The 25,583-nt window shown below is 46.4% G+C and overlaps 1 protein-coding gene across 2 annotated transcripts in view; it reads left to right on the forward strand.

The window, feature by feature from the left end:
- The window catches only part of slc12a7b (solute carrier family 12 member 7b), a 405,364-nt gene extending 380,824 nt beyond the window's left edge, over nucleotides 1-24,540 (forward strand). The window contains exons 22-26 of one of the 2 annotated variants that reach the window (XM_072509843.1): nucleotides 2,330-2,437; nucleotides 12,350-12,525; nucleotides 14,301-14,315; nucleotides 17,547-17,680; nucleotides 20,789-24,540. In XM_072509843.1, the coding sequence (XP_072365944.1) occupies nucleotides 2,330-2,437; nucleotides 12,350-12,525; nucleotides 14,301-14,315; nucleotides 17,547-17,680; nucleotides 20,789-20,880 (525 nt within the window). In that variant the 3' untranslated portion in view covers nucleotides 20,881-24,540. The remainder of the gene's footprint in view (nucleotides 1-2,329; nucleotides 2,438-12,349; nucleotides 12,526-14,300; nucleotides 14,316-17,546; nucleotides 17,681-20,788) is intronic. The other variant, XM_072509844.1, reaches the window with a different exon arrangement.
- The last annotated feature ends 1,043 nt before the right edge of the window (nucleotides 24,541-25,583 follow it).

Consider the following 25,583-nt stretch of genomic DNA (forward strand, 5'->3'; position numbering starts at 1 on the left):
ATAGCTACTTCACAGCCAACTTGCTACATCAATCCAAAAAAGCCCACATCGACTTAGCAGAGGCAAAGCTTCATGTTTCCCTCCTGGCTGTGGCTGTGAGCCCTGTCCCTTGTCCAATGCCGATTATCTAGCCAGGGTTACTAACATGCATGCAGAGCTAGCAAATACGGACAGGTTACCAAAAAAAAAAATGTTTCCGGGTCTTTATGTTCTAGGCCAAAAGGTCCAATATAAAACTGCTTTAATTATGTCTGTACATCTACAGTTACAAATCTTAGTCATCCTTTGCAATAAAAAAAAAGAGGATAAATCCGGTTGCTCTTTTTAATGGTGCTACCTTTGCCTTGTCGCCAAAACCGATGGCTACTTGCCAATTTGATGAGCTTCCATGACCAAGTAGCAATGAAACTCTGAATGACTTCGTCCTCTGTTTATCTGCAGGCCAGGTGTAAAAAAAAAAAAAAAAAATGTTTCTGACTTTGCCATGCGCTAATCCGCTGTTGACAGTAATGATATCACAAGCCCAGAACGCCTATTTTTTTGATTTGCTGATCAGAAATGCAATTTAGCTACATCAGTATTTCCAATGGATCATGAGGTTAACAGCTGATGTGCTGGAAATTACAGCACTAGCCATTGTCGAAGGTACTGTCTTTCAGATGAGGCATTAAACAGAGGGCCCATCTGCCTGCCTGGGTAGATGTTCCATAGCACTATTTTGAAAAAGAGTAAGAAGTTATCTTGGTGCCTTCGCCAATATCTACCCTTAATCAACGTCACAAGATCATCTGGGCATTATCATAGCTGTTTGTGGGAGTTTGCCGTGTGCTATTTGGCAGCTGCATTTGCAATGTTACACCAATGAGTACCTTTCAAAAAGTTCTTCATTAGCCGCAGGGCTGATTGAGAGGTCCGTTGGCTGTGAAAAATGTTTATGATAAATGAAGTTTCTTTTGAAAAAAAAAACCATAATAGTCGCACCTTTGGGGTCCAATCTTCAATTGCCTGGTAATTCAATTGCCACTTCTGGGTGGTAATCTGACAGAGTAACCCACCTGACCTTTGTAGAACCCATGTGATGTTCAGCTACAGAGAGTTGGGTGGGGGGGGGTCATATGTTCTATCGGATTAACACACATACAGTGAAAATGAAAGTTTACCTCAATGGGTCTTATTTGGAAAAGGTTGTAAGTACTATATGTGAAATTGGCCACCCGGCCCGAGCTCCGCCCCATTCTCCTACCGGTCCGGACTTTCTGTTGGACCGATCTTGGTTCTGCTGAGATAGTCTTTCAACCCCTGCCCACATGACGCAACTCTTGATTCTAGTTGTCTTCAGCTCCTGCAGACACCAGGTGAGAATACAGCCACAGTAATGTGAACACTCAATCGAGTGGATTAGAACCTGTTGACTGCGCACACAATCCTGGATCATGTGGGAGCTATTTAAGGAAAGGTAGTAATATAAGTACTACTCAAATTATAGTGAAGCTGTTTTGTATACAGGTGTGTGGTTTAATGTACTTGGTTAAAACCCTGATACAAAATGGTATTTTATGTTGGGATGCATGGTAATAGGCATTTGTTCCAAACAAATGATTCCTGTGTACAAACTGAAATACTATTGTACATGGTGCTATTTGATCTCTATTGCTAATGGTCCAATCAGTGCCTGACACACGGGATTAGCACGCTTTGTATTGTCATTAGCCCTAAATAGTCCGCTATTTGAATAAAAAGTCTGCAAACTTCCACAGTATGAAACCAATGCCAAAAGGCTTTTAAAACGGTCCATTCTCCCCAGGTTGTTCACTTTGGCTTGTAAACTATACTCGTGAATGTTACAGAGATTCTCTACTGCAAAGCAAACACCAGAACTGAAGTCACAATCTCACCTGCTGCCTTCTCTTTCTCAACTCTCCGTTTTCTGGACAGTTTTTGCATTTGCCAGAAGGTCCATTGCTCTAAGTGCAGTATACTTTAAGATGTGTTTTTTTTAAAATCTGGCATTGACTGTTCACATGCCAACAAAGAACAGGTGCACACTTTGCTCTTGGGTCTCTGAAATGGCCACTGAGAAGTATTCGGGAAGGTCTGCAGTGATTTTTCCTCTTCTATTTGTATTGGAAGCTTCTACTCTTCAAACGAACCCTTAGGCGGTACCGGGTAAAAAAACTCTGGGGGAGGTAAGAAACAATAAAGCAGATCCATAGGATTCAGCCAATGGAGAGGTGAATTCTAATAATGTTGGTTATACTAATTGCTGCTAGTACTGCTGACTAACTTGATTGTGGTTGCTTGCATGTGCTTATCACCCCTCCTATCCCAGATTCAGAGCATCACTGATGAGTCTCGTGGCGCTACCATAAGGAGGAATTCTGCACGTCCTTCTTTGGATTTCCAGGCCAGGAGTCCTGATGATGTACCCAATGAAGAGGTAGTCTATTTTACCCATGGCTACATTTCTCCAATCAACCCAAAATCCTTAAAATTTATTTTTTGATTACTTATAATGTACTGGAATCTCCCTTTTTTCCCTCTTTTCTTTCACTCTCTTTTTCGCTGTCTCTTCTCTTTCTCGCGTTCTTCTTTACCTTCTCTCGCTCTCTCATTTTCTCCTTTTGCTCTCTTTTCCTTCTTTTGCTCTCTTCCTTCTCTCTCGCTCTCTCTTTTCCTTTTCTCGCTCTCTCTTTTCCTTTTCTCGCTCTCTTTTCCCTTTCTCGCTCTCTTCCCTTTCCCGCTCTCTCTTTTCCCTTTCACGCTCTCTTTTCCTTTTCTCGCTCACTCTTTTCCTTTTCTCGCGCGCTCTTTTCCTTTTCTCGCGCGCTCTTTTCCTTTTCTCGCGCGCTCTTTTCCTTTTCTCGCGCGCTCTTTTCCTTTTCTCGCGCGCTCTTTTCCTTTTCTCGCGCGCTCTTTTCCTTTTCTCGCGCGCTCTTTTCCTTTTCTCGCGCGCTCTTTTCCTTTTCTCGCGCGCTCTTTTCCTTTTCTCGCGCGCTCTTTTCCTTTTCTCGCGCGCTCTTTTCCGTTTCTCGCGCGCTCTTTTCCGTTTCTCGCGCGCTCTTTTCCGTTTCTCGCGCGCTCTTTTCCTTTTCTCGCGCGCTCTTTTCCTTTTCTCGCGCGCTCTTTTCCTTTTCTCGCGCGCTCTTTTCCTTTTCTCGCGCGCTCTTTTCCTTTTCTCGCGCGCTCTTTTCCTTTTCTCGCGCGCTCTTTTCCTTTTCTCGCGCGCTCTTTTCCTTTTCTCGCGCGCTCTTTTCCTTTTCTCGCGCGCTCTTTTCCTTCTTTCGCTCCCTTTCCTGTCTCTCGCTCTTTCCTCTCGCTCTCTTTTCCTTCTCCTTTCGCTCTCTTCGCTCCCTTTTCTGTCTCTCGCTCTTTCCTCTCGCTCTCTTTTCCTTCTCTCGCTCTCTTTTCCTTCTCTCGCTCTCTTTTCCTTCTCTCGCTCTCTTTTCCTTCTCTCGCTCTCTTTTCCTTCTCTCGCTCCCTTTTCCTTCTCTCGCTCCCTTTTCCTTCTCTCGCTCCCTTTTCCTTCTCTCGTTCTCTTTTCCTTCTCTCGTTTTCTTTTCCTTCTCTTGCACTCTCTTCTCCTTCTCTCGCTCTCTTCTTCTCTCGCTCTTTTCTCCTTCTCGCGCTCTCCTCTCGCTCCCCCTCTTCCCCATCTGTTGCGTTCTCTCTCTTGCCCTTCTCGCACTTTCTCTCTCTCCTCCTACTCTCGCGCGCTCCCCCCGCGCTCCTTATTCGCGCGCTCTTGCTCTTTCTTGCCCTTCGCTCGCACTCTCGCTCTCTCCCCTTCTCTCGCTCTCTCCCCTTCTCTCGCTCTCTCCCCTTCTCTCGCTCTCTCCCCTTCTCTCGCTCTCTCCCCTTCTCTCGCTTTCTCCCCTTCTCTCGCTCTCTCCCCTTCTCTCGCTCCCGCCCCTTCTCTCGCTCCCGCCCCTTCTCTCGCTCCCGCCCCTTCTCTCGCTCCCGCCCCTTCTCTCGCTCCCGCCCCTTCTCTCGCTCCCGCCCCTTCTCTCGCTCCCGCCCCTTCTCTCGCTCCCGCCCCTTCTCTCGCTCCCGCCCCTTCTCTCGCTCCCGCCCCTTCTCTCGCTCCCGCCCCTTCTCTCGCTCCCGCCCCTTCTCTCGCTCCCGCCCCTTCTCTCGCTCCCGCCCCTTCTCTCGCTCCCGCCCCTTCTCTCGCTCCCGCCCCTTCTCTCGCTCCCGCCCCTTCTCTCGCTCCCGCCCCTTCTCTCGCTCCCGCCCCTTCTCTCGCTCCCGCCCCTTCTCTCGCTCCCGCCCCTTCTCTCGCTCCCGCCCCTTCTCTCGCTCCCGCCCCTTCTCTCGCTCCCGCCCCTTCTCTCGCTCCCGCCCCTTCTCTCGCTCCCGCCCCTTCTCTCGCTCCCGCCCCTTCTCTCGCTCCCGCCCCTTCTCTCGCTCCCGCCCCTTCTCTCGCTCCCGCCCCTTCTCTCGCTCCCGCCCCTTCTCTCGCTCCCGCCCCTTCTCTCGCTCCCGCCCCTTCTCTCGCTCCCGCCCCTTCTCTCGCTCCCGCCCCTTCTCTCGCTCCCGCCCCTTCTCTCGCTCCCGCCCCTTCTCTCGCTCCCGCCCCTTCTCTCGCTCCCGCCCCTTCTCTCGCTCCCGCCCCTTCTCTCGCTCCCGCCCCTTCTCTCGCTCCCGCCCCTTCTCTCGCTCCCGCCCCTTCTCTCGCTCCCGCCCCTTCTCTCGCTCCCGCCCCTTCTCTCGCTCCCGCCCCTTCTCTCGCTCCCGCCCCTTCTCTCGCTCCCGCCCCTTCTCTCGCTCCCGCCCCTTCTCTCGCTCCCGCCCCTTCTCTCGCTCCCGCCCCTTCTCTCGCTCCCGCCCCTTCTCTCGCTCCCGCCCCTTCTCTCGCTCCCGCCCCTTCTCTCGCTCCCGCCCCTTCTCTCGCTCCCGCCCCTTCTCTCGCTCCCGCCCCTTCTCTCGCTCCCGCCCCTTCTCTCGCTCCCGCCCCTTCTCTCGCTCCCGCCCCTTCTCTCGCTCCCGCCCCTTCTCTCGCTCCCGCCCCTTCTCTCGCTCCCGCCCCTTCTCTCGCTCCCGCCCCTTCTCTCGCTCCCGCCCCTTCTCTCTCTCTTTCTCTCTTTCATTTTTTCACTCCCTCTTCCCTTCTCCCTTTCCCTCAATTATCTATCCAGAACCCAAAATATTCAGTTTTCTGGATGTTTTGAATCAGAGCAGGATGCTGAGTTCGATGTTACCCTCCTCTGTCCAACTCCCAGCCTCACAGCATTGAAATTGAGCCTCACTACAGTTCCTCCTCCTATTCCTCTTTCTCAGGACTACAGTGCTAGATTCCTCTTGATTCCTTTCAGTGTGCAAGACTTCAAAGACACAGGTTTGCCATTGCCTATATGATCGTGGTTCGGGTTACCTCACCTTCCCCTCTGCTCTACCACTGGTGGTGTCCTGCACTGTTGATCCTCGATTTAACAAAATAAATTGTTGCAAGGCCAAAACTAAAAGCTGCAAAATAACATAGAACTGTGTGCTTTCTTAATTTGTTGCATAAGGGTCCCTTTTAAAGTGCTACTTTGCTATGGCTTCTCTCTCCCCATTCTATCCACTACCTTGTTTCCATCAATATTAAGGACAGCAGCTAAGAATCAGGTTTGAAAGCTGCCGCCACAAAATAGCATGTTTGTACAATCCAATTTGATATCATAGAATTTACAGGGCAGAAGGAGGCCATTCGACCCATTGAGTCTCCACCGGCTCTTGGAACAGGCACCCTACCCAAGCCCACACTCCCACCCTATCCCCATAACCCAGTAACCCCACCCAACACTAAGGGCAATTTTGGACACCAAGGGCAATTTAGCATGGCCAATCCACCTAACCTGCACATCTTTGGACTGTGGGAGGAAACCGGAGCACCCGGAGGAAACCCACGCAGACACGGGGAGAACGGGCATACTCCGCACAGACAGTGACCCAAGCCGGGAATCGAACCTGGGACCCTAGAGCTGTGAAGCAATTGTGCTAACCACTATGCTACCGTGATGCCCCTTGTTTTTCTTCACAGAGCAGATCTTGTCTGATTATGAATGAGGCTGTGAGAATCTTGGGTTCAAAAGAAAAGAAAGTGTAATTTAAATTTTTTTGTTAACGGCATCCTAAATAATTAGGAATCAATTGCCCTGTGATTAGAATACAGCACCAGTGGAAGCTTTAGTGAAAAGCAAGCACAATAGTTAGGCTACAGTTGCTTGAGGAAATTGGGCCTACATTTGCTAGCGTTTGGAAGAATCAGAGGTAATCTCACTGAAACTTACAGCCTAGATGGAGATGGGATTTATGCCCTGGCTGCTGAGCCTAGAACCAGGAGACATAAGGCTGGATTCTCCAGCTGCGCCCACCGCAAGATCGCCACGGACGGGGCAGGGACCATGTATAGAGCGGGAATTTTGGTTGGCGGATGGACGCGGCCAAATAAACCGCTTTGCAAAGAGGCAACATTGGGCTTTTGCTGGCTCTCCAGCTGGCGGGTGAGACCCTTGTTGCCTCTATTAAATACCACCCCATAAGTTCAAATCTCATCATAGCAAGATGGGCAGTGGAGTTCGGCCAGTCTGGTACGGCACCAATGGAAAATTGCCTTGAAAGCTATGTTGTACAAATTTGATGTAGTTCAGGGCAGAGAACTTGTCACCCCCAGCTGGTCTAGCCTAGGTACAACAGATCAAATGGCAGCCTCCTGCACTGTAATAACTTTGTGACTCCAGTCCTCACATCTCAATTACTTGATTGCAATTGTAAGACCATAATACATAGGAGCAGAATTATGCCATTCGGCCCATCGAGTTTGCTCCGCCATTCAATCATGGCTGATATTTTCTCATCCCCATTCTCCTGCCTTCTCCCCATAAACCCTGATCCCTTTATTAATCAAGAACCTATCTACCTGTCTTAAAGACACTCAGTGATTTGGCCTCCACCGCTTCTGCGGCAAAGAGTTCCACAGATTCACCACCCTCTGGCTGAAGGAATTCCTGCTCATCTCTGTTTTAAAGGATCGTCCCTTTAGTCTGAGATTGTGTCCTCTGGTTCTAGTTTCTCCTACAAGTGGAAACATCCTCTCCACGTCCACTCTATCCAGGCCTCGCAGTATCCTGTAAATTTCAATAAGATCCCCCCCCTCATCCTTCTAAACTCCAACGAGTACAGACCCAGAGTCCTCAACCGTTCCTCATACAGGTTCCTTGCTGGTGGTAGCGGCAGCACGGTGGAGCAGTGGTTAGCACTGCTTCCTCACGGCTCCGAGGTTCGATCCCGTTTCTGGTCACTGTCCGTGTGTAGTTTGCACATTCTCCCCGTGTCTGCGTGGGTTTCGCTCCCACAACCCAAAGATGTGCAGGGTAGGTGGATTGACCATGCTAAATTGCCCCTTAATTGGACAAAATGAATTGGGTACTCTAAATTTATTTTTAAAAACTTGCTGGTGGTGTCTATACGCAAGAGCAAACTTTTTAAAAAGTTTGTATTGCGGAGGCCATTGTAGCTTCAGATATATGATGTAATCCATGTTCACCTTAATATCTCTGTGTATTTGTGAAGCTAAGGGAGAAGTAAAAGGAGTATTGTATCATAATCCAACATTTTATGTTTAAATGTCTTTTTACTTGTTAAAACTAATTTGTGATCCTGTGACTCTGTTCCTCCATGTTTCATAACAAGGACAAGTAATGTTTTTTTGAGGTAGGTTTCCATTCTGGGACCTTCCCGTCCACTGGGATCATAACAGGATGACACTGGGGCAAGTAAAGAAACAAAAAGATTGGGAGGCATAATATTTTGTGCCTTGCATCATCCAACTTTTCTGCCAAATATGAAATGTTTTATTCCTTCCTGAAGCAAAAGTTACTGCTGTCTATCTTGGTGCACTGACTAATCAAGGATTAAGTTGATCTAAATCTTATATTTTGAAAAGAAAGTATATCCAGTCCATACTTGTGTCATCAAATTTCCGTGTTTAAAGTTTGATGAGCAGCTTTGAAGAAGACGATTTGAAGTCATGGATCATGCTGAGAGTTTGAAGATTCCTCTTCCACATTTGGGATTTGATTCCATCTAAATTGATGAGATTAAAATCTCCTCCATTGGTTGATGTTTTGTTACCTGTGTGGTAGGTAACATGTGCTACTCAATCCTTGGTTAATGATGAGGTCTTATGAATCTCGATGAAAAAGACTCGAACTCGTCCAGTAGTAACAAAAGGTTTATTGAGTAACTATAACAATAATTGCATGAGTTCTTTACTTTCAGTATCAAAGTTAAACAAGATCTAACTACAGTAACTATACGTAACTCCACTAGCCATCTGAACTAATCTGATACTGCCCTGGTCACAGTGCACCCAAGAGAAAGGGAGAGACATAATGTGGTTGCTAGTGATCATGTGGTGCTACTGATTACACACATACAGAGATCACTACTGTTGAGAGCAAGACTTTAAGGAAATGTCCTGCATCCTTAATGAGTTCACCCACTGATTAGGAGAACTCCTATAGAGCAGGGAAGCCTCAGACCAAGTTAGCTGATCTTAATAAGCCCAGAAGCAGGGGTGCTACAATTGGCTTCAGTGCCTCGTGGGTTAGTGAGAAACAAAATCAGCCATTTTCCATCTCTTGTTCACTGACCTGTAATCACTACTGGCATTTCAGGTGTAAAATTTAAATTAGGGCATGTTTGAACATCAAATGATTATCCTTGCTGTGGAATAACCTGATGCTTGCTGTCCAGGCTCACATAATAGCCTACTGGGCAAGTTATTGTCTTGGTTGGGTTACAAGTGCTGCAGCAAGGAGTTGAAAGCTTTGGAAAGGATAGGAGGTTGAAGAGAAGAAGTAGTTAGAGTAATTTCTGCCAAGTTTCCAGTGTGTGTAGTTCAGTAACCTATTACTAATTTCATTAAATTGTGAGTGCTTGGGTGCTTAATAAGGAATGTTTAAAAGATTCTTGTCGTGTTGGGTGTTCTGATGCACAAATGATCCAACACGGCTGTAGATGGTACAACTCTGTTTTATTGTCTAAACAACGGTAACAACTAACTATTGGCTTGGGTACGTGCTTCACCAGCTACCCTGTGGACCCAGCCCTGTCACTATCTTAGTGAGGCACTCAGCACATGGTCTATGTTTGAGTGGCACGCTGTGAGCTCTGTGCTCTGAGCTATCTCCTGGTAGAATGAGCGGGAACTGTGGTGTTCCCTGTTCTATAGTGCGTGTGCTCTCACTGGTGATTGGCTGCGATGTGTGTGTGCTGGTTGGTCCAACTACCTGTCCGTCAGTGTGTGTGATTGCACCATGATATGCTGATGTGGTGTGTGAATGACCGGGGTGGCATTCGGTTTGAGCCGTATTTTGTACGTGTAGGGCAGTGTGCCCATGCTCTCGAAAACCTCCTGGTTGTGGGCGAGGAGTGAGTGGAGCTGCGCCCTAAAGTCTGCATCCGGGAAATCGGAAATGCCTTCTGGAGACAAAGTGTGTACCCGCTGAACGAGGTGGAGGATCTTGTACGCCTGTGCGCCTAACAGAGAGTCCTTCGAGGATCCAACGATTTCAAACGATAATGTTGTTTTTTGTGTGAGTTGTGTGTAACATCGAGCTGGCAGGACCCAGTGGCCGGGATGACGTTTCCATTGTAGTCAACCAGCTGACAGTGGAATGGTCGAATTGGTGGTTTAACCTTCAAGGTCTGGAAGGCTGACCATGCAAGGAGATTGGCGGAGGCACCAGTGTCCAGGCGAAATGTGACCTGTGATCGGTTGACCGTTGGGGTGGCACACCACTCATCGCCCGGATCAATGCTGTGCACTGGCAGCGACTGGTGGTTCCGACTTGGGGACATCCGGTTCTTGTGGATTACCGCAACGCGTAAGGGCTCCCTGTCTCCGGTATCGCTGGTCTGCATACTATCTGGATATGACTCAGTGTAGGGGGGCTGAATCGGCCGCACGTCCCTGCGAGGCTGGTGGAATTGTTGGGAGTTGGCAGGTTGAGCTGCTCGACAGCAGGCAGTGTAGTGGCCCATCCTGCCACAACGGAGGCATTGTCACGCTTTAGCCGGACATTGCCGCTTTAAGTGGGCAGAGCCACAGTTGCCGCACGTCGTGATGTCACGGCGTTCGTTGCACCACCGCGCATGCGCAGTGCGGTCCTGTGTAGAGCGCGCCTGCGTATCACATCCTTCTGCGTCAATGTCCCCTCTTTTGGCGCGTACAAGCGCGGGTGGCCTCGGAAAGCGCGCAAAATGACTGCCCTTGTCCGGGCCGTGGGCCGGGAGGAACTCTATCGACTGGACCCGCTCTGCCTCGTAGGATCCGTGCCGTGCCATTTCGGCCACCTGGATTTGGGAGTACCGGCTGGTCGCGTTCTCATGGAGGACGCAGGTCTCGGTGGCAGTCGCTAGGGTGAGGCGCTTCATTTTTAGGAGCTGTTGGCGTAGGGTGTCCGAGATGACCCCAAAAACTATCTGATCCCGTATCATGGAGTCGGAGGTGGCCTCATAGCCGCAGGACTGCGCGAGGATACGGAGGTGTGTCAAGTAAGATTGGAAAGGCTCATCCTTACCGTACAGGCGCTGCTGGAAGAGGTACCTCTCGAAGCTCTCGTTGACTTCCACGCTGAAGTGTTCCTCGAACTTCAGAAGCACCGTCTTATATTTTGTCTTGTCCTCGCCTTCCGCGAATGCCAGGGAGTTGTAGATGTGGATGGCGTGTTGCCCCGCCGTGGAGAGGAGGAGGGCGATCTTCCTGGTGTCCGATGCATTCTCCCTGTCTGTGGCTTCCAGGAAGAGCTGGAAGCGCTGTTTAAACAGCTTCCAGTTTACGCCAAGATTTCCAGCGATTCTGAGCGGCTGCGGCGAGCTGATGTTTTCCATGGAGCAGGATGGCGGATTTCTGAAAGGGTGCAGGTAGGTCTCAGTCGCTGGTTAGCTTCCACTACTGGTATCATGTCGTGTTGGGTGTTCTGATGCACAAATGATCCAACACGGCTGTAGATGGTACAACTTTGTTTTATTGTCTAAACAATAGTAACAACTAACTGCTGGCTTTGGTACGTGCTTCACCAGCTACCCTGTGGATCCAGCCCTGTCACTATCTTAGCGAGGTACTCGGCACATGGTCTATGTCTGAGTGGCACGCTTTGAGCTCTGTGCTCTGAGCTATCTCCTGGTATGTGTGTGCTCTCACTGGTGATTGGCTGCGATGTTATGGGTGTGCTGGTTGGTCCAACTACCCGTCCATCAGTGTGTCTGTGATTGCACCATGATATGCTGATGTGGATATCATGACAATTCTGTGATGGAATGTTTCATATTGGTGCTGTAGTAGATAATGTTCAGAGGTTGGAATTAAGGCTCAGTGTTGAAGGATAATATATTTATTATTGCACCGGTCTGTGTTGTGGCCGACATGCAAGTGCTTATTCACACAGGTTGTGGAAGTAGGAAACATATTCCATACCCCAAAGCAGATGCTCTTGGCCTTGTGAACACTCAAAAAAAAAAAAAGAAAACTGTGGATGACACACCATGACAATGAATTCCCCTGGAAGTGTGATGGAAGCAGATTCAATTGTAACTTTTAGAAGGGAATTGGATATTTACTATTGCAGGACCGTGGGGGAAAACAGCCGGCGAGTTGGCACTGTTCGGAGAGCTATTTCCAAATGCTGTCACAGGCATGATGGGCTGAATGGCCTCCTTTTTGTACTGTGCAAATCTGTGATCAAGAGGGGGTCGTCATTTGCTCTTCAGCCCATCTTGTAGATGTCCACTATACCGTTTCTGAATCTACTTTGTCCGTTGTTTCTCTGCAGCTGAGCTTCAGATAGCGAGAAGTTGTGTTCCTGTCCCTTACTTTCGCTTTTGCCCTTTTTTGATTCAACTGCGTGATCCGTGTTTGATTCCTACAACATACCCAAGATGAGTGTCCATTAGCATGACTCGAATACGTTGATGCCATTTATGGCAGTGACAGTGGGGCGGCATTGAGGTCAGGAGCTCAACCACGGCAAATTAAGCTACTGTATCTGAGAATTGTGGACTGGCAGCAGATAAAAATGGCTGCAGCGGTAGCTGGGGTTTTGTTTTTGTGTAAAACCCCAACTGGTTGACTGAGGCCATTCAAAGAAGGGAACTTGGTGGTCTTTGATCCACGCCTACATGTGACTCCAGTGGCTTCTGTTGCCCACAGGAAGATAGGTACAGACGGTAAATGTGGTCTTGGTGGTACTGGCCCAGATTCAAGAACAATTGAAGTGACCATTTTTATTTCCTTCACATGGTTCTGTGTGATTTGGGAGTTGCAGCGATTTGGTGACTGTTGTCCCCTTTTGACCTCCCTTAGGCCCAACTGATACATGACAGGAATGCTGCTGCTCACTCTTCTGCTGCTGCCAAGGTTTCACTTGCTCCCGAAGGAGTGCACATGACCTGGACCAAAGAGAAAATCAGTGCAGAAAAGAACAAAAATAAAGAATTATTATCACCCGAAGGTGTGAGAGACATTTTTAACATGAAACCGTAAGTTGATCTCAGTTTTATTTTTAAATGCGCATGTCACGTTCAGCCTCATTGTCACCTGCTTTTCTGTGAAGTGTGTTCCGTTGATGTGTAAGCTGAAACGTGACTTAAATTCCCCGCACAGTTCGGAGGTCTGCTCCAGGCGGTTCACAGAAACAAATGTTCCAGATCTTGGTGGATGACAAGGCACCAGAGAACCAAACTCCCTTGCTAGCCCCCAGCAGCTGATGCACCTTTAAACTGACTGCAGTCATTCGAGTGATTGGACAAAAGAGAGTGGCCCCAATGTGGTTTAAATATTAGGTCCCCTTTGCTTCTCATCTAACTGGACAGCACGGTAGCACAGTGGTTAGCAAGGTTGATTCACAGCTCCAGGGTCCCAGGTTTGATTCCCAGCTTGGGTCACTGTGCGGAGTCTGCATGTTCTCTCTCTGTCTGCATGCGTTTTCTCCGGTTTCCTCCCACAATCCAAAGATGTGCAGGGTAGGTGGATTGGCCATGCCTAATTGCCCTTAGTGTCCGAAAAAGTTTACGTGGGGTTACGGGGGTAGGGTGGTGGCGCGGGCTTAAGTAGGGTGCTCTTTGCAAGGGCTGGTGCAGATTCGCTGGGCCGAATGGCCTCCTTCTGCACTGTAAATTCTATGATTCTATGAGAACTGGGACACTTAGGTTGTATTCATGTGAGCACAGTATAAGGGCCGGCCACTCAAATAGCTCAGAACAAATAAAGTATCGCGTCCTTAATGAATTTTAATTCATAACTGCAAAGTGTGGCCAGCATTCAAATGGAGGGTTGGATAGCTGAAAACTGGCAAGTCTGGATGTGCTTATTGTCCAGCAAATTCGTGATCATCAGTGGTATTATCCGTCAGCCCTTCTGACTTGTCAGCTATTCATTGACATGAGGCCCTAAGGGCAGTTAAACTGAAGGAAGTCCGGTTGATTTTAATTGGTGTTAGCTGAATTGGTGCTGGAGTAGTAACCCTGGTTGGATCCTGGCGACTGAGACCATGTGTAATGTCTATCTCTTACTGCTCTGAGGACATTAAGAATCGGCCACATATAGTTTGGGACTGAAATCGCATGTAGGTCCCGACCAGATAGATTAACCTTATTCTGCTAAGAAGATATTCAACTAACACCAGAACACTGTGAATTAAAACAAATTTGTCCCAAATACCTTTGGAATGGTTACCCGAGAAGATGCTGCGAAACCATTTCTAGGCATTCTAATTAGTCACTGAACACAGAAAATATTTGATTTCACGCGATAGCTTAGACTTGATCATTTCACTTCTATATGTGAGACTCTCTCCAAATTCTGTCCTTGCTAGTCGACTAGAAATCAGAGGATCACCAGCACGCACTTGATCTTCACCTGCTGATTGCCTGCTTTTGGCCCATTCCTGGAATAGGAGTGAACCAGTGGTATTTAACTGGAGGTTAAGATTACCATGGCAACCTACCACCTGAATGGTTTCCCACCCCGAGTTAAAACCTGCCGCTTTCTGATTTGTCATACCACTGTCAATCAAGGATACTTGCAAATCACAATAAACCGTACGTTAGCCATGCCAGGAAACCATTTGAAGCGTCTGAGGTATTGTGGAATCAATGTATTGCATTATAACGTCCTGTAACCTTTTAAGGGTAATATTTTCATAGTGTAATTTTTCTTCAACCTTTCTCTGGACTCTTTGTGAAATTAGGAATAAACAGCTTTGATATTTGAACCATGCAGTAACTGTTGTTTTTCTTTCCTTTTGTTGTTTCAGAGAATGGGGAAATCTGTAAGTCACATTTTAATTTCAATTTGATCTGTACTCCTTATGGTGTGTTTGTATTTGTAGATGGTTCTTTGACTTTTTTGGGCACAGTCTTCCAGCCATGCTGCGCCAGAAAGCATCTCGCCGCGGCGCAGCTGGTGAAAGCCGGGAGCTCCCGCTCCCAGGATCCACCCGGCTCGCAACATCTCGTGAGGTTCAACGCAATATTTAAAAGGCATCCAAATCTCTTGCTACAACGGGAAGTTCCGGCGAGCAGAGCTCCCCGTTGTAAAACGAAATGTGGCTATGTGCGGCCCATGTATTTCTCGACACTGCGAGTGCCGGGAAACACACGGCTAAACGCGTTTGCAAGGGGACTTTGTTCCTTTTTTGGAAGATTGCGCCCTTTGTCTCTCTATCTGGGCAGTGACTGGGTGAGTGTATTTTTCCCTTTGGTCAACGTTGGAAGTTGCTCCCACCAGTGGAGACTTGTGCTCTCCTAGCCCACTCCCACCTCCATTAACTCGAGTTCATCCAAATCTTGGCCACCGTATCATGCACCAAGACTTATTCACCGATCAGCCCTGTGCCCTCCACTTCCAGTCTGGAAAATGCCTTAAATTTTAAAATTCTCACTCTGTTCTCCTATCCCTCCATGACTCTGTGTCTGACTGTATCTGTAACCTCCTATAACTTTCTGCGATCTCTGCATTCCTGCAACTCTGGACTTTTGTACATCTCTGGTTTTCTTTGCACCTCCATTGCTGGCAACGCAATCAGCTGTCTGGGTCCTATCTCTGGAATTCCTTCCCTAAACCACCCAACCCCTCTCTGCCTCCTTCCTTGAGATGGCCCTTAAAATCTAGCTCTATCCAAGCTTACAGTCATCTATCCTGATATCGCCTTGTATGACTCGGTGTAAATGTTTGATCCGATGCTCCTTGGGGCATTTTGCCATGTTAGAGGCTACTTGGGATGAATGGCTGATTCAAATCTCATTCAGCAGAATCATTAGATGAAACATGAAAAGCAACCTGATATTTGGAGAGTTTGCCCAAACTCGGATGGCTAACTTCTCTTTGAATCACTTTCCCACCTCTTTAAACCTTACCACCGGTGAGGGTGAATTGACTTAGCCAAAAAAAGACCATCTCTGGGATAATGACTGCTATATATTGTAACCAATGACGCTCTGTATAGTTTGTCACATGATTAATGGTGGCACGGTGGCACAGTGGTTAGCACTGCAGCCTCACAGTGCCAGGGACCAGGTTCAATTCCGGCTTTGGGAGACTGTCTGTGTAGAGTTTGCACTTTTTCTCCCCATGACTGCGTGGGTCTCCTTCGGGTGCTCCAGTTTCCTCCCACAGTCCAAAGATGTGCAGGTTAGGTGAATTGGCCATGCTAAAATTGCCCTTAGTGTCCAAAGATGTGCATGTTATGTGGGGTTAGGGCGAGGGGAGTGGGTATAGGTGAGGTGCTCTTTCCGATGGTTGGTGCAGACTCGATAGTCGAATGGCCTCCTTCTACACTGTAGGAATTCTATAATTCTATGGTTATGTGGTGACATCAGAGGCACTTCGAAGAGTTCCCTCTCTTCCATCTTAGGCTGTGAGCAAGCAACACCTCTGCAATAAACTCTGACAACTGATTTATCATAGAATTTACAGTGCAGAAGGAGGCCATTCAGCCCATCGAGTCTGCACCGGCTCTTGGAAAGAGCACCCTGCCCAAGGTCAACACCTCCACCCTATCCCCATAACCCAGTAACCCCACCCAACAAAGTAACTTTTGTTGTGGCAACGTGGTTATCCTTCGTCCTCACTGTGGGTAAAAGTAAATCCCCGAAAACACAACTGTCCAAACCCCTGTGTTCACAGTAGTTCAAAGATTGCAATACTTCCGACACTACCCATGTGTACTGAAGACAATGAGTCCTGCTGGGCTGTAGAAGGAACAATGCTTTGACCAATTATCATACAGTTAAGAGGGAAGTGGTAGACTATGGGACAAGTTTTCTACATATAGTACCTATGCAAACACACGTCAAGTAGCAGAATGGGCGTATAGCAATTGTGGAATTCTATTGGATCTTTAGTTCGTATTTCACTTCCTGAATTATCCCCCTTGTACTACCCTGGATGAGAAGGGCTGGTGTTGGCTGTCAACCGCCATCTGAAATGGTCTAACAGGATATTAATTTTGTTCTTTGTGCCTCAGTAACATACTGCAATATGTTTGCAGATGAAGCCATCAGTGTTCTCAGTTTTAAATAAGGATGTCCATTTCCATTTGTTGAGCAAAAACATATTGAGGGAATCATAGAATATACAGTGCAGAAGGAGGCCATTCGACCCATATTGTCTGCACCTGCCCATGGAATGATCACTCTACCTAAGCCCACACCTCCATCCTATCCACGTAACCCAGTAACCCCATCTAACCTCTTTAGGAACTAAGGGCAATTTAGCATGGCCAATCCACCTAACCTGCACATCTTTGGACTGTGGGAGGAAACCGGAGCACCCGGAGGAAATCCAGGCAGACACTGGGAGAAAGTGCAGACTCCACACAGACAGTGACCCAAGCCGGGAAGCGAACCTGGAACCCTGGTGTTGTGAAGCAACTGTGCTACCGTGCTGCCCCTGTGCTACCGGATTGAGAAAGTCTCAATCCACCAAGATTGCTCTCTCTGTCTCCCCTCAAGAAATTGAAGAAATGAATATGTAAAAGATGAAAGTATCCAATTCATGTTGTATCCTCGAGTTACATCCATGGGTTATGGAGGCCCACATGGAGTACAATGTGATGTGCCCCGAATTGTTTACGGAGGTACCTGACACCAAGAAAACGGGAAGGGGGGCTATGGCAAATCAAAATTTGTGACACAACTAAAGCACTGACGAGAACTAATTATTGTGAGGGAGAAACTGTTCGAAATACCTAAACTGTTAATGGTTGCATTGCATCTTTTTTTTTTTTACCCTCATTCCTAAATCAGCCAAGATGTGTTTCAGTGAATTTAGATGCAGGGAGCATGATATGACGAGCTTGGACGTGTTCTTTTCCTTAAAATACGTAACTTCTTTAAGATAGCTTGTAAAAAATTCAATAAGCTTTTCTAAATGTATCCCTGGTGACTTTCCACTTTAACCTAGTTAAGGCAGGGAGGTTACGTGAATGATGACCTCATCCCGACTGCTATTCTGATCCCTTAACCCGAGTTGCACATCTTTCAACTTTCTCCTCTTTCAGCAATCAGTCCAATGTTCGGCGGATGCACACTGCGGTGAGACTCAATGAAGTTGTTGTTAACAAGTCCCAGGATGCCAGACTCGTGTTACTGAACATGCCAGGTCCCCCCAAGAACAGACAAGGGGATGAAAATTGTATCCTTTCCACATCAGCTCCTACAGATTGTGCATTATGATGAAGAATAAGTGTGGGAAAGATGACATTTTATTTCTAATCTAATTGGAAGCTTTATTTTATTTTTTAAAAGCTGCATCGCATTGCACAGTGCATCATTGTCTTTGATTATGCAATAGACTTTTCACTCCTGAAGTTTTCAATCTCTCGGTGTCTCTGTCCCTTGGGCGGGCGTGCAGCTATATCCCACCAACCCTTAACCTTTTAGATTCAAGGGTAGGAGAAAAGGGGAATGGAACAAATGTTGGATGAGGAGTTGGGAGTTTTAGGGCAATTCGGAATTGATCCTGGGCGGGATCGAGAGTCATGACCACTCCCGGCCCCACCCGCTGAACGCCCACGTCGTGTCGCGCATGAGATTCTGTCCCTCGTGTTTCTCTCCTTAGCTTTTCAGCCACCTTTTGAACCCCATTGATCCAACATATCCTCCAGAGCTTATGTTCTCAACTGACAAACATTTCACTAATCCCCTGATACCAGCCCCCTTCACCACTAATGAATGCTAAGAGCTCCTGGACAAGCTTGTCACCAAGTTAGAGAGCATTAATTCTGCTTCAGCTCCCAGCTCCACCTACCCTGACTCTGCACTACCACCGCTTTCGGCATTCCAATTTTCCCCATCCTCTCACTGAACTGAGCTTATCCACGTGGCCCATCTCTTGCTCCCCCAGACCCTCATCTAATGCAACTGTTGTTCACTCAACTCTCCTTCCTCACCTCCTTGATATCCATATTTTAATGGTTTCCTCTCCTCCTCATTTCAGCCTTTCAAAGTGGTGCCACATTTTTGAAGTTGATAGCTAACTAGATTTTTGACAAGAATACTTGTTTTTTGATTTGTTGTGCCATCTTTACTGGATATAGCTCCTGTTCCTGGGCATGTCGCCCTCATCTCCTTGAAGAGCTCCGCTCTGAGGTGACAATCTCTGAAGGAGTGGCCTGGCTTTCTAAAGGAAGCATTGAGTTTCTCAATTGTCTCTGACTTTAAAAAAAAAAAAAAAATCTTTTTATTGGCATTTCTCATATTTATAAACAGTTGTATATGTACACATCACATTCTTCTTGCCCGTGCAAATTTCCTTTATTATACAGAGAGGTTTATTTTGTCCTTCGTTTAATTAACCCTATGTACATTCCGCTGCTCTCTGGATCGGTGTATAGTTCCTCCCCCTTCCCCGTTGTTGTGCCCCCCCCCCCCCCAAGCTTCGGCTGTGTTTTTATTTTATTTTCCGGAAAGAATGAAAAACAAAAAGTTGGGTGGGGGGCTCTCTTGTGGTTTCCCCACCTTCCTTCCGTCAGCTAGTTTCCACTTCCTCGTCAGTTCGTCCAGTGTTGCCAGTCTGTGCCCTGTGTAGAAGTCTCCGACTGTCAGTGTGCCCCTGTCCCGCCTCCATCTTTTGAAGGTGTTATCCAACATGGCTGGGGGGAGCCTGTGATTGCCACATATGGGAGCCATGGAGGACATTTTGATTATCCCGAAGTGTTGTCTCAGCTGGGTCCACGTTCTCAGCGTGGCCACGACTACTGGGCTTATTGTGTATCTTGTTGAGGATGGGAGTGCTGCTGTGGCCAGGGCCCGGAGGGTTCGTTCCATTACAGGAGGCCTCCTCCATTTGTACCCAGTCTCTGACTTATAAGCATGGACTTTGTGATTCAGCAGCTCGGACTCAAGAATTTTTCTTGTCAACAGACAAGTGCAGCCAAAGATCTGGATGTAAAATAACGATTCTCCTCATGACTACTCTAAAGGGAGTATTATTTGCCTTTACTAAACCTGGCCAGCTGTAATCTGCAGTCCTTCTGATACCTCTCGCTTACGTATTCTGAGAATTTTAACTGCCTTTAAATACTTGAAAGTTTATAGTTGGTGCCTGACATGATCTTTTTAGTAATTCCAGTATTTTGAATTTATGCAAGTTAGTTGCTAGTAGATCTTGTGCTACCTGGGATGATGCGTAATAAAACACTTTTTGTATTTAAATGCATGAAGGGAATGAATCCTTTGAAGGGCATTGGAACAATAGAACCCTGATCTCCTGTGGGTTGTTTGGACCCGATTTGTATAGTCATGCTGCCCATACACCTCTAAATCAATGAGAGGTGAGCAAGGATTGGTTCCAGGAAAATGTGATTGGAGTCTCCACAAGCTGCCATATTTATATTGGAGAATACTATAAAGTGAATGGAGGGCTGCATGTCTGAATTCTCAACTTCAAAGTGTCGATGGCAGGAATTTTCAAAGTTGGGGTCACGACCCGCGGGTGGGGTCGCGGGCGGATAACGGGAGGGTTGTGGAGCCATCCATTGCGGCGTTCCCGATTGCGTGAATTCAGGCGCAATGGCCGCAGCAGCTGGCTTTTAAGAATGCCGGCTGTGAGCGGCTTTAAAAATGCGGGCGCGCTGCACATGCGTGCCCGCTCATCAGTGAGCATGCCCGGAGCCCAGAGAGAAACACCGCCTCCTCCTGACATCAGCGCGCTGACCCAAGAAAAGTTTATTTTTTAAAAATTCAATTCAGTCTTCCTGCATCTGTCTTGAATATGCTCAATGGCTGAGCCTGCAGAACTCTTTGATAGTGAATTTTAGAGATTACAAAGATTCACAATACTTTCAGTCAAGTAATTCCTCCTAATCTATGTCCAAAATCATTGCATTGTAATTTGCAGACTATATCCCCAGGGTATAAACCACCCATTTGAGGAAAACTTACATTCTGCATCTGCTCTGTAGCGTCCTGAGAGAATAATGCCTGTTTCAATGAGGTCATTTTTCATTCTTCGCTACTCCAGACTATAGAATATAAGCCCAGGCTCACCTCTCACATTAAAGTTAAGAGAAAATGATGGGTCGCAAAGGTCGGCTGACTTGAGTCTCGAAGGATGGCCGGTTGATAAAAATGGGTCCCGGGCAAAAATGTTTGAAAAACACTGGTCTACGGGATATAGCTAAACCCTGCAAGATAGTTTATTCAAATCTCCCTACATCTCTAATCCTTCTCTTTGACCCTGCCCTAGTTTTACCGAGAATTGTATGAAAATGAAATGAACCCTTGACTTAAAGCTCGACAGACATGGAGTTCCTAGAGGTGCTGACCGAGGGCTTGAACAGAGTGTTGATGGTGCGAGGTGGCGGCAGTGAAGTGATCACCATTTATTCATAAGACCGCTTGGATAGCCAGTTTTGAAGCAGATTTACCGAATGTGACGCCAACAGATTCCACTGGTGAACTTTTGGCTTTTGTGTGACTGTGTTGGGGGGGGGGGGGGGGGGGGGTTAGTGGGGAGGATGTTTGCTTTTGGGTGTCATTTGCTCCTGGGAACTTTGGTTGTGACAGAAGAGAGGAGCATCCTGATGGCGAAACAACGTCCATTGGATATTCTGAACCATGATTCCGAGTGACTGAAAACATCACTGCACACTTCTTGACGGAAACAAAAAAACAGAAACACTTGCGTTGCGCGATCAGAAAGCTCATATTTATGTTTTCTCTCTCTCTCTCTCTCGCTCTCACTCAACATTTCTGTGCAAATTGTGTAATCTAAATGTGTACTACTGTCAAAAGCACTGATGTATTCTTAATTGCTGAGTGATTGTGCATCTGTCCTGCTGTCCACAGAAGCAGTTGGATCGAAGCCAAGGGCTATCAGCACCGTTTGGGGGTGGGGGGGAGGAATGAGAATGCACCCTGCAAAAAGTGTTTGTCTTCGCTGTATAAATAAAAGCGCAATTCCCGTTTTTCTGGCCAACCTGCGCTTTGCCTGCCAGGCCACACTGTGCAAGTCATCTTTCTCCAGTCACTTGCCAGCACTGGCCACTGGGTGGCCCTCTCGCTCTGTTTATTCCTATCCATGGGCTCTACGTTTGGCACCTCCCCTCAGTAGATTGGATGCACAATTGCATGGGGGGAACGGGAGAAGTCTATCAGATCCTCAGGAGGTTCGCATTGTTGCTTGAGGGCACTCGCCGAGGTCTTGTGTCGCATCACTTATTTTAAACCCACTTGCTCAGTTTAAAAATGTATTCCACTTCTTGCGGGAAGATAGGCTTGAATGTCTGCCTTATTTCTATAAATACAGTATATTGCAGATCAAATTAGTTTTAGTGTAGAGATGCATTAAATGTAAGAATATTTTGTCAGATACTTTCTGAAAAGGAAAAAAAAACAGCATTAAGAATCACACAATATGATTTTTTAATCTTTGTCTATGTAGAGAGTGCAGTTTCTTAAAATAAGAAACTAGTCTTGATTAAATTATCATAAGTATCTAACTAATGGGTATTTACCTAGTAATTATTTTTATTAACCTACAATAGTGACAGATCAAGTATCTCTTCAAAGAAGTTTTTGTTTTCTGCACACTATACCAAGGACTTTTACTTTTTCTCGTTTTGCAAATAGAATTGGGTGGATTCCATTGCAGAGTTTGTATGAAGAGCTGGGTAGCACTTTGCAAGCTCCTCTGTGCATTCGCATTGATGAATGATCGAGTACTTCCTGTAATCTCTCTGCTGCCCGTAAATTCTTGGCATGTGCACCGATTCTTATTCCAATGACCCATCCCAAAGATCCTCTTTATTTTTTTCTAGAAATTACCAGCTGAAGGCGGCGCATTTTCCTTCTGAGCTTTTATGTTTGTGTCGCTCGCTGAATGAATGTTGTTCCTCCTTTATGAAGCTCTTATGTTAAAATGCACCGAGCAAATATTCTGGCTGCCTATAATTGCGGATTATATAAAGCTTTTTAAAACATCCAAGAAATATTTTTCTAAAACCTCCAGTTCCACACCAAGATACAAAGGATGCAGGCGCCCCATTTATCTCTGATCTTTGCTGTCTGCACAGACCTGCCTCTAGTTCTGGGCCCAGTTTGCATGGTCAGTGCAGACCTGGCTGTCCCTGTGGACCTTGCTTCCCTACCACAGAGTCCACCTTTTATCATTCACATTATTACAAAGCTAATTCTCAGTCCCACATCCCTCTTATGTAACTGCTCTCTCCAGGCTAGCAACGTTCTGAATTTTTCCATGTGTCTGTCGACAGAGGTTGGTCTAATTTCTAGTTGTTGATGAGTCCTTCCTCCTTGCATGTCTGACACTGCATTGAGTCAATGCTGCCTATTCTAACATAGGAACTTTGCATCTCCCCTACATTATTCTAGGTGTGAATGGGTAGCTAAACTTTCCCAGCTATCCTGAGCTGAGAGCTCCTAAGATTCTATGTGGTTGACCGTTAAATCTTTACGTTGTAAGTTAAGATTTTTATTTTGTTATTGGGTCATTTCGATTTGGAACAAATCTGTTCCAAATTTGGTTTATCTGTTAAGAAAATATAGCCCCCCCCCCCCCCCCCCCCCCCCCCCCCCGCCCGCCCCAACGTGACTGAAGTAATGTCAATTCGAACCTTTGCAGTGCAAAGGGTGGATTCAAAGTTCTCGAGTAGCTCACCATATTCATAGTTTCTGGTGAAGGAGCCACCAATTTTTCCAGAAGGCCGCACCACTCCGAGATTGAACTGTGCGCGTGGTTATATCACACGCATTTTTGCCTCTTAAGACTACAGGCTCCAGAATCAGAATTTCTAGAAAAGCCCGTGCCACCTAATATCTGATTCAAAATATATTGAATTTAGGAGGGGTGGCACAGTGGTTAGCACTGCTGCCTACGGCGCTGAGGACCTGTGTTCGATGCCGGCCCCAGGTCACTGTCTGTTGTTTGCACACTCTCCCCGTATCTGCGTGGGTTTCACCCCCACAACCCAAAGATGTGCAGGTTAGTTGGATTGGCTAAATTGCCCCTTAATTGGGGGGGGGGGGGGGGGGAATAATTGGGAACTCTAAATTTTAGAACAAAATATATTGAATTTAGGTTTGCATTGCGCACTAGTTGGTTTTGTGATATTACAAACCCCCCCACTATCGCTTCCCATTATCCCTAATGGTAAAACAGTTGAAATAGGATGGCTTTGACAACTGTTTACAAGGAGGAACTCCCATTATTTAGGGTGCAGCTAATTGAATTTTCCCAGAAAAGCAGCACTTTTTTTCAATAAGCCTGGTTGTAGCTCCTAAGTTAACCTTGTACATGGGAGCGCACACACATACACAGGCATACTGCTGGAGAGAGATATGGAGGCACGGGCTCTTACAGAAGCTCCTTGTCACATTTTTTTTTTTTTCATCAGTCTTTCTCGAGCTCGAGCAGCTTGAGTTTATACTAACTTGCAGCATCTTTTAGAAAGCTGCCCGGATGTCAGCGGCTTTAGGACTCTGCAATCCAGGTGTGGCACCCTCAAAGAAGGGGGGAAAAAGTATGATAGCAGAAGTAGGATCTGCATTGCACCAAGAATGGTTATTTTCTGATCTCCGATTGAAGCTACATATCTGAGACACCTTTAGTAATAACCCCCAGCGAAGCGCTGAGATAAGTTTTAAACAAATATATACACAGGTCCTTTCCCCACATGCAAAAGTGATGCCAGGACAAATGATGCACTGACTGAATAGACACAGATTTGGTGAAGTTGGCCTTTTATTTGTAGCAAAAGAAATAGTTTCATTAAAAAAATTACCAGCATTCATATATTAGCTGCACTTTTTGACGAGTAATTTAAACTAGTTGTAATCATTGTTCATGCCAGTTTTGGTAGGGTAACTTATTTGGGCTATGTTATTTTTGAGGGGAGGTGGAATGAGAGGAACAGGGTTTTTTTTAATGAAAACTGGTGTAAATGTAACTAAAACTTAACAGATGTTACAGTTGTATAACTAACACATGTATTTAACAACTTGACATTGTGAAATTAAATTTCCAACCTTTCTAAAGACTTCTCGGTACCATTCTTGAGCAAAGAGTAAAAATGCATAATATATTTAGTTGAAGGTATTGTACTGTTGTATATTTTGTTTACTGTGTGGGACTGGGTGCAATGTACAACAGTGGAATGGATGACATTACAATCACCTCGCATAGCAATTGGGATTGATTCATTGCAACTTTCAGATTCCTGGCCGTTTTATGGAACTGGTACTACTGGAACTTGGCATTCAATTTGAAAAAAATCACAAATGCCAAATCCACACATTTCTGACATTGAATTTCCCGTTTGACTGTTCAGTTAGCAAAGTGGTTCTGGTCATGCCATTTTCTTACGAAGAAATGTATTTTACCCCAACACTAGGTTTTAATACGGTGCTGTCTTGAAGTTAAAAGGTGTTTACTTTATTCCTTAATGGAAAAAAAAGAGTTCTCCCAGAAGAAAACCTAGTTTTTAGAAAGTCAAACAAATTCACTTGCACTACAAGTTAAACCAAGTTGTTTGCAGGTCCTGACACATTGCGCAGAGACTTGAATCACAGAATTGTTATGGTGCAGAAGGAGGCCATTTATCTGCACCAGCTCTCTAAATGAGCATCGTGACTTTATGCCATTCCCCTGCCTTTTCCCCGGACCCCTGCACATTGTTTCTATTCAAGTCACCATCTCATACCCTCTTGAACACCTCGATTCAAGCTATCTCCACCATACTTGCGGGCCTGAACCACTCGTTGTGTGAAAACGTTTTTTTCTTCATCACATTTGCTTCTTTTGCAAATCACCTTAAATCTGGGTGCCTTTCACTCGTGATCCTTTTATGAGGGGCAACTGTATCTCCCTATCTACTCTGTCCAGCCCCCTTCTGTTTTTGAGTATTTCTATTAAATCTCTCAGCTGTCTTCTCTCCCAGGAGCGACATAACCTCTCCAATCTATCCTCCTAACTGAAGTTTCTCATCCCTGGAGCCAATATTGGAAACCTCTTCCACAATCTTTCCAATGCGCTCACATCCTTTCTACAGTGTGGAGCCCAAAATTGTATACCATATTCC

The sequence above is a fragment of the Scyliorhinus torazame genome, chromosome 6 (assembly GCF_047496885.1).
Source record: "Scyliorhinus torazame isolate Kashiwa2021f chromosome 6, sScyTor2.1, whole genome shotgun sequence".
Classification (NCBI taxonomy): Eukaryota; Metazoa; Chordata; class Chondrichthyes; order Carcharhiniformes; family Scyliorhinidae; genus Scyliorhinus; species Scyliorhinus torazame.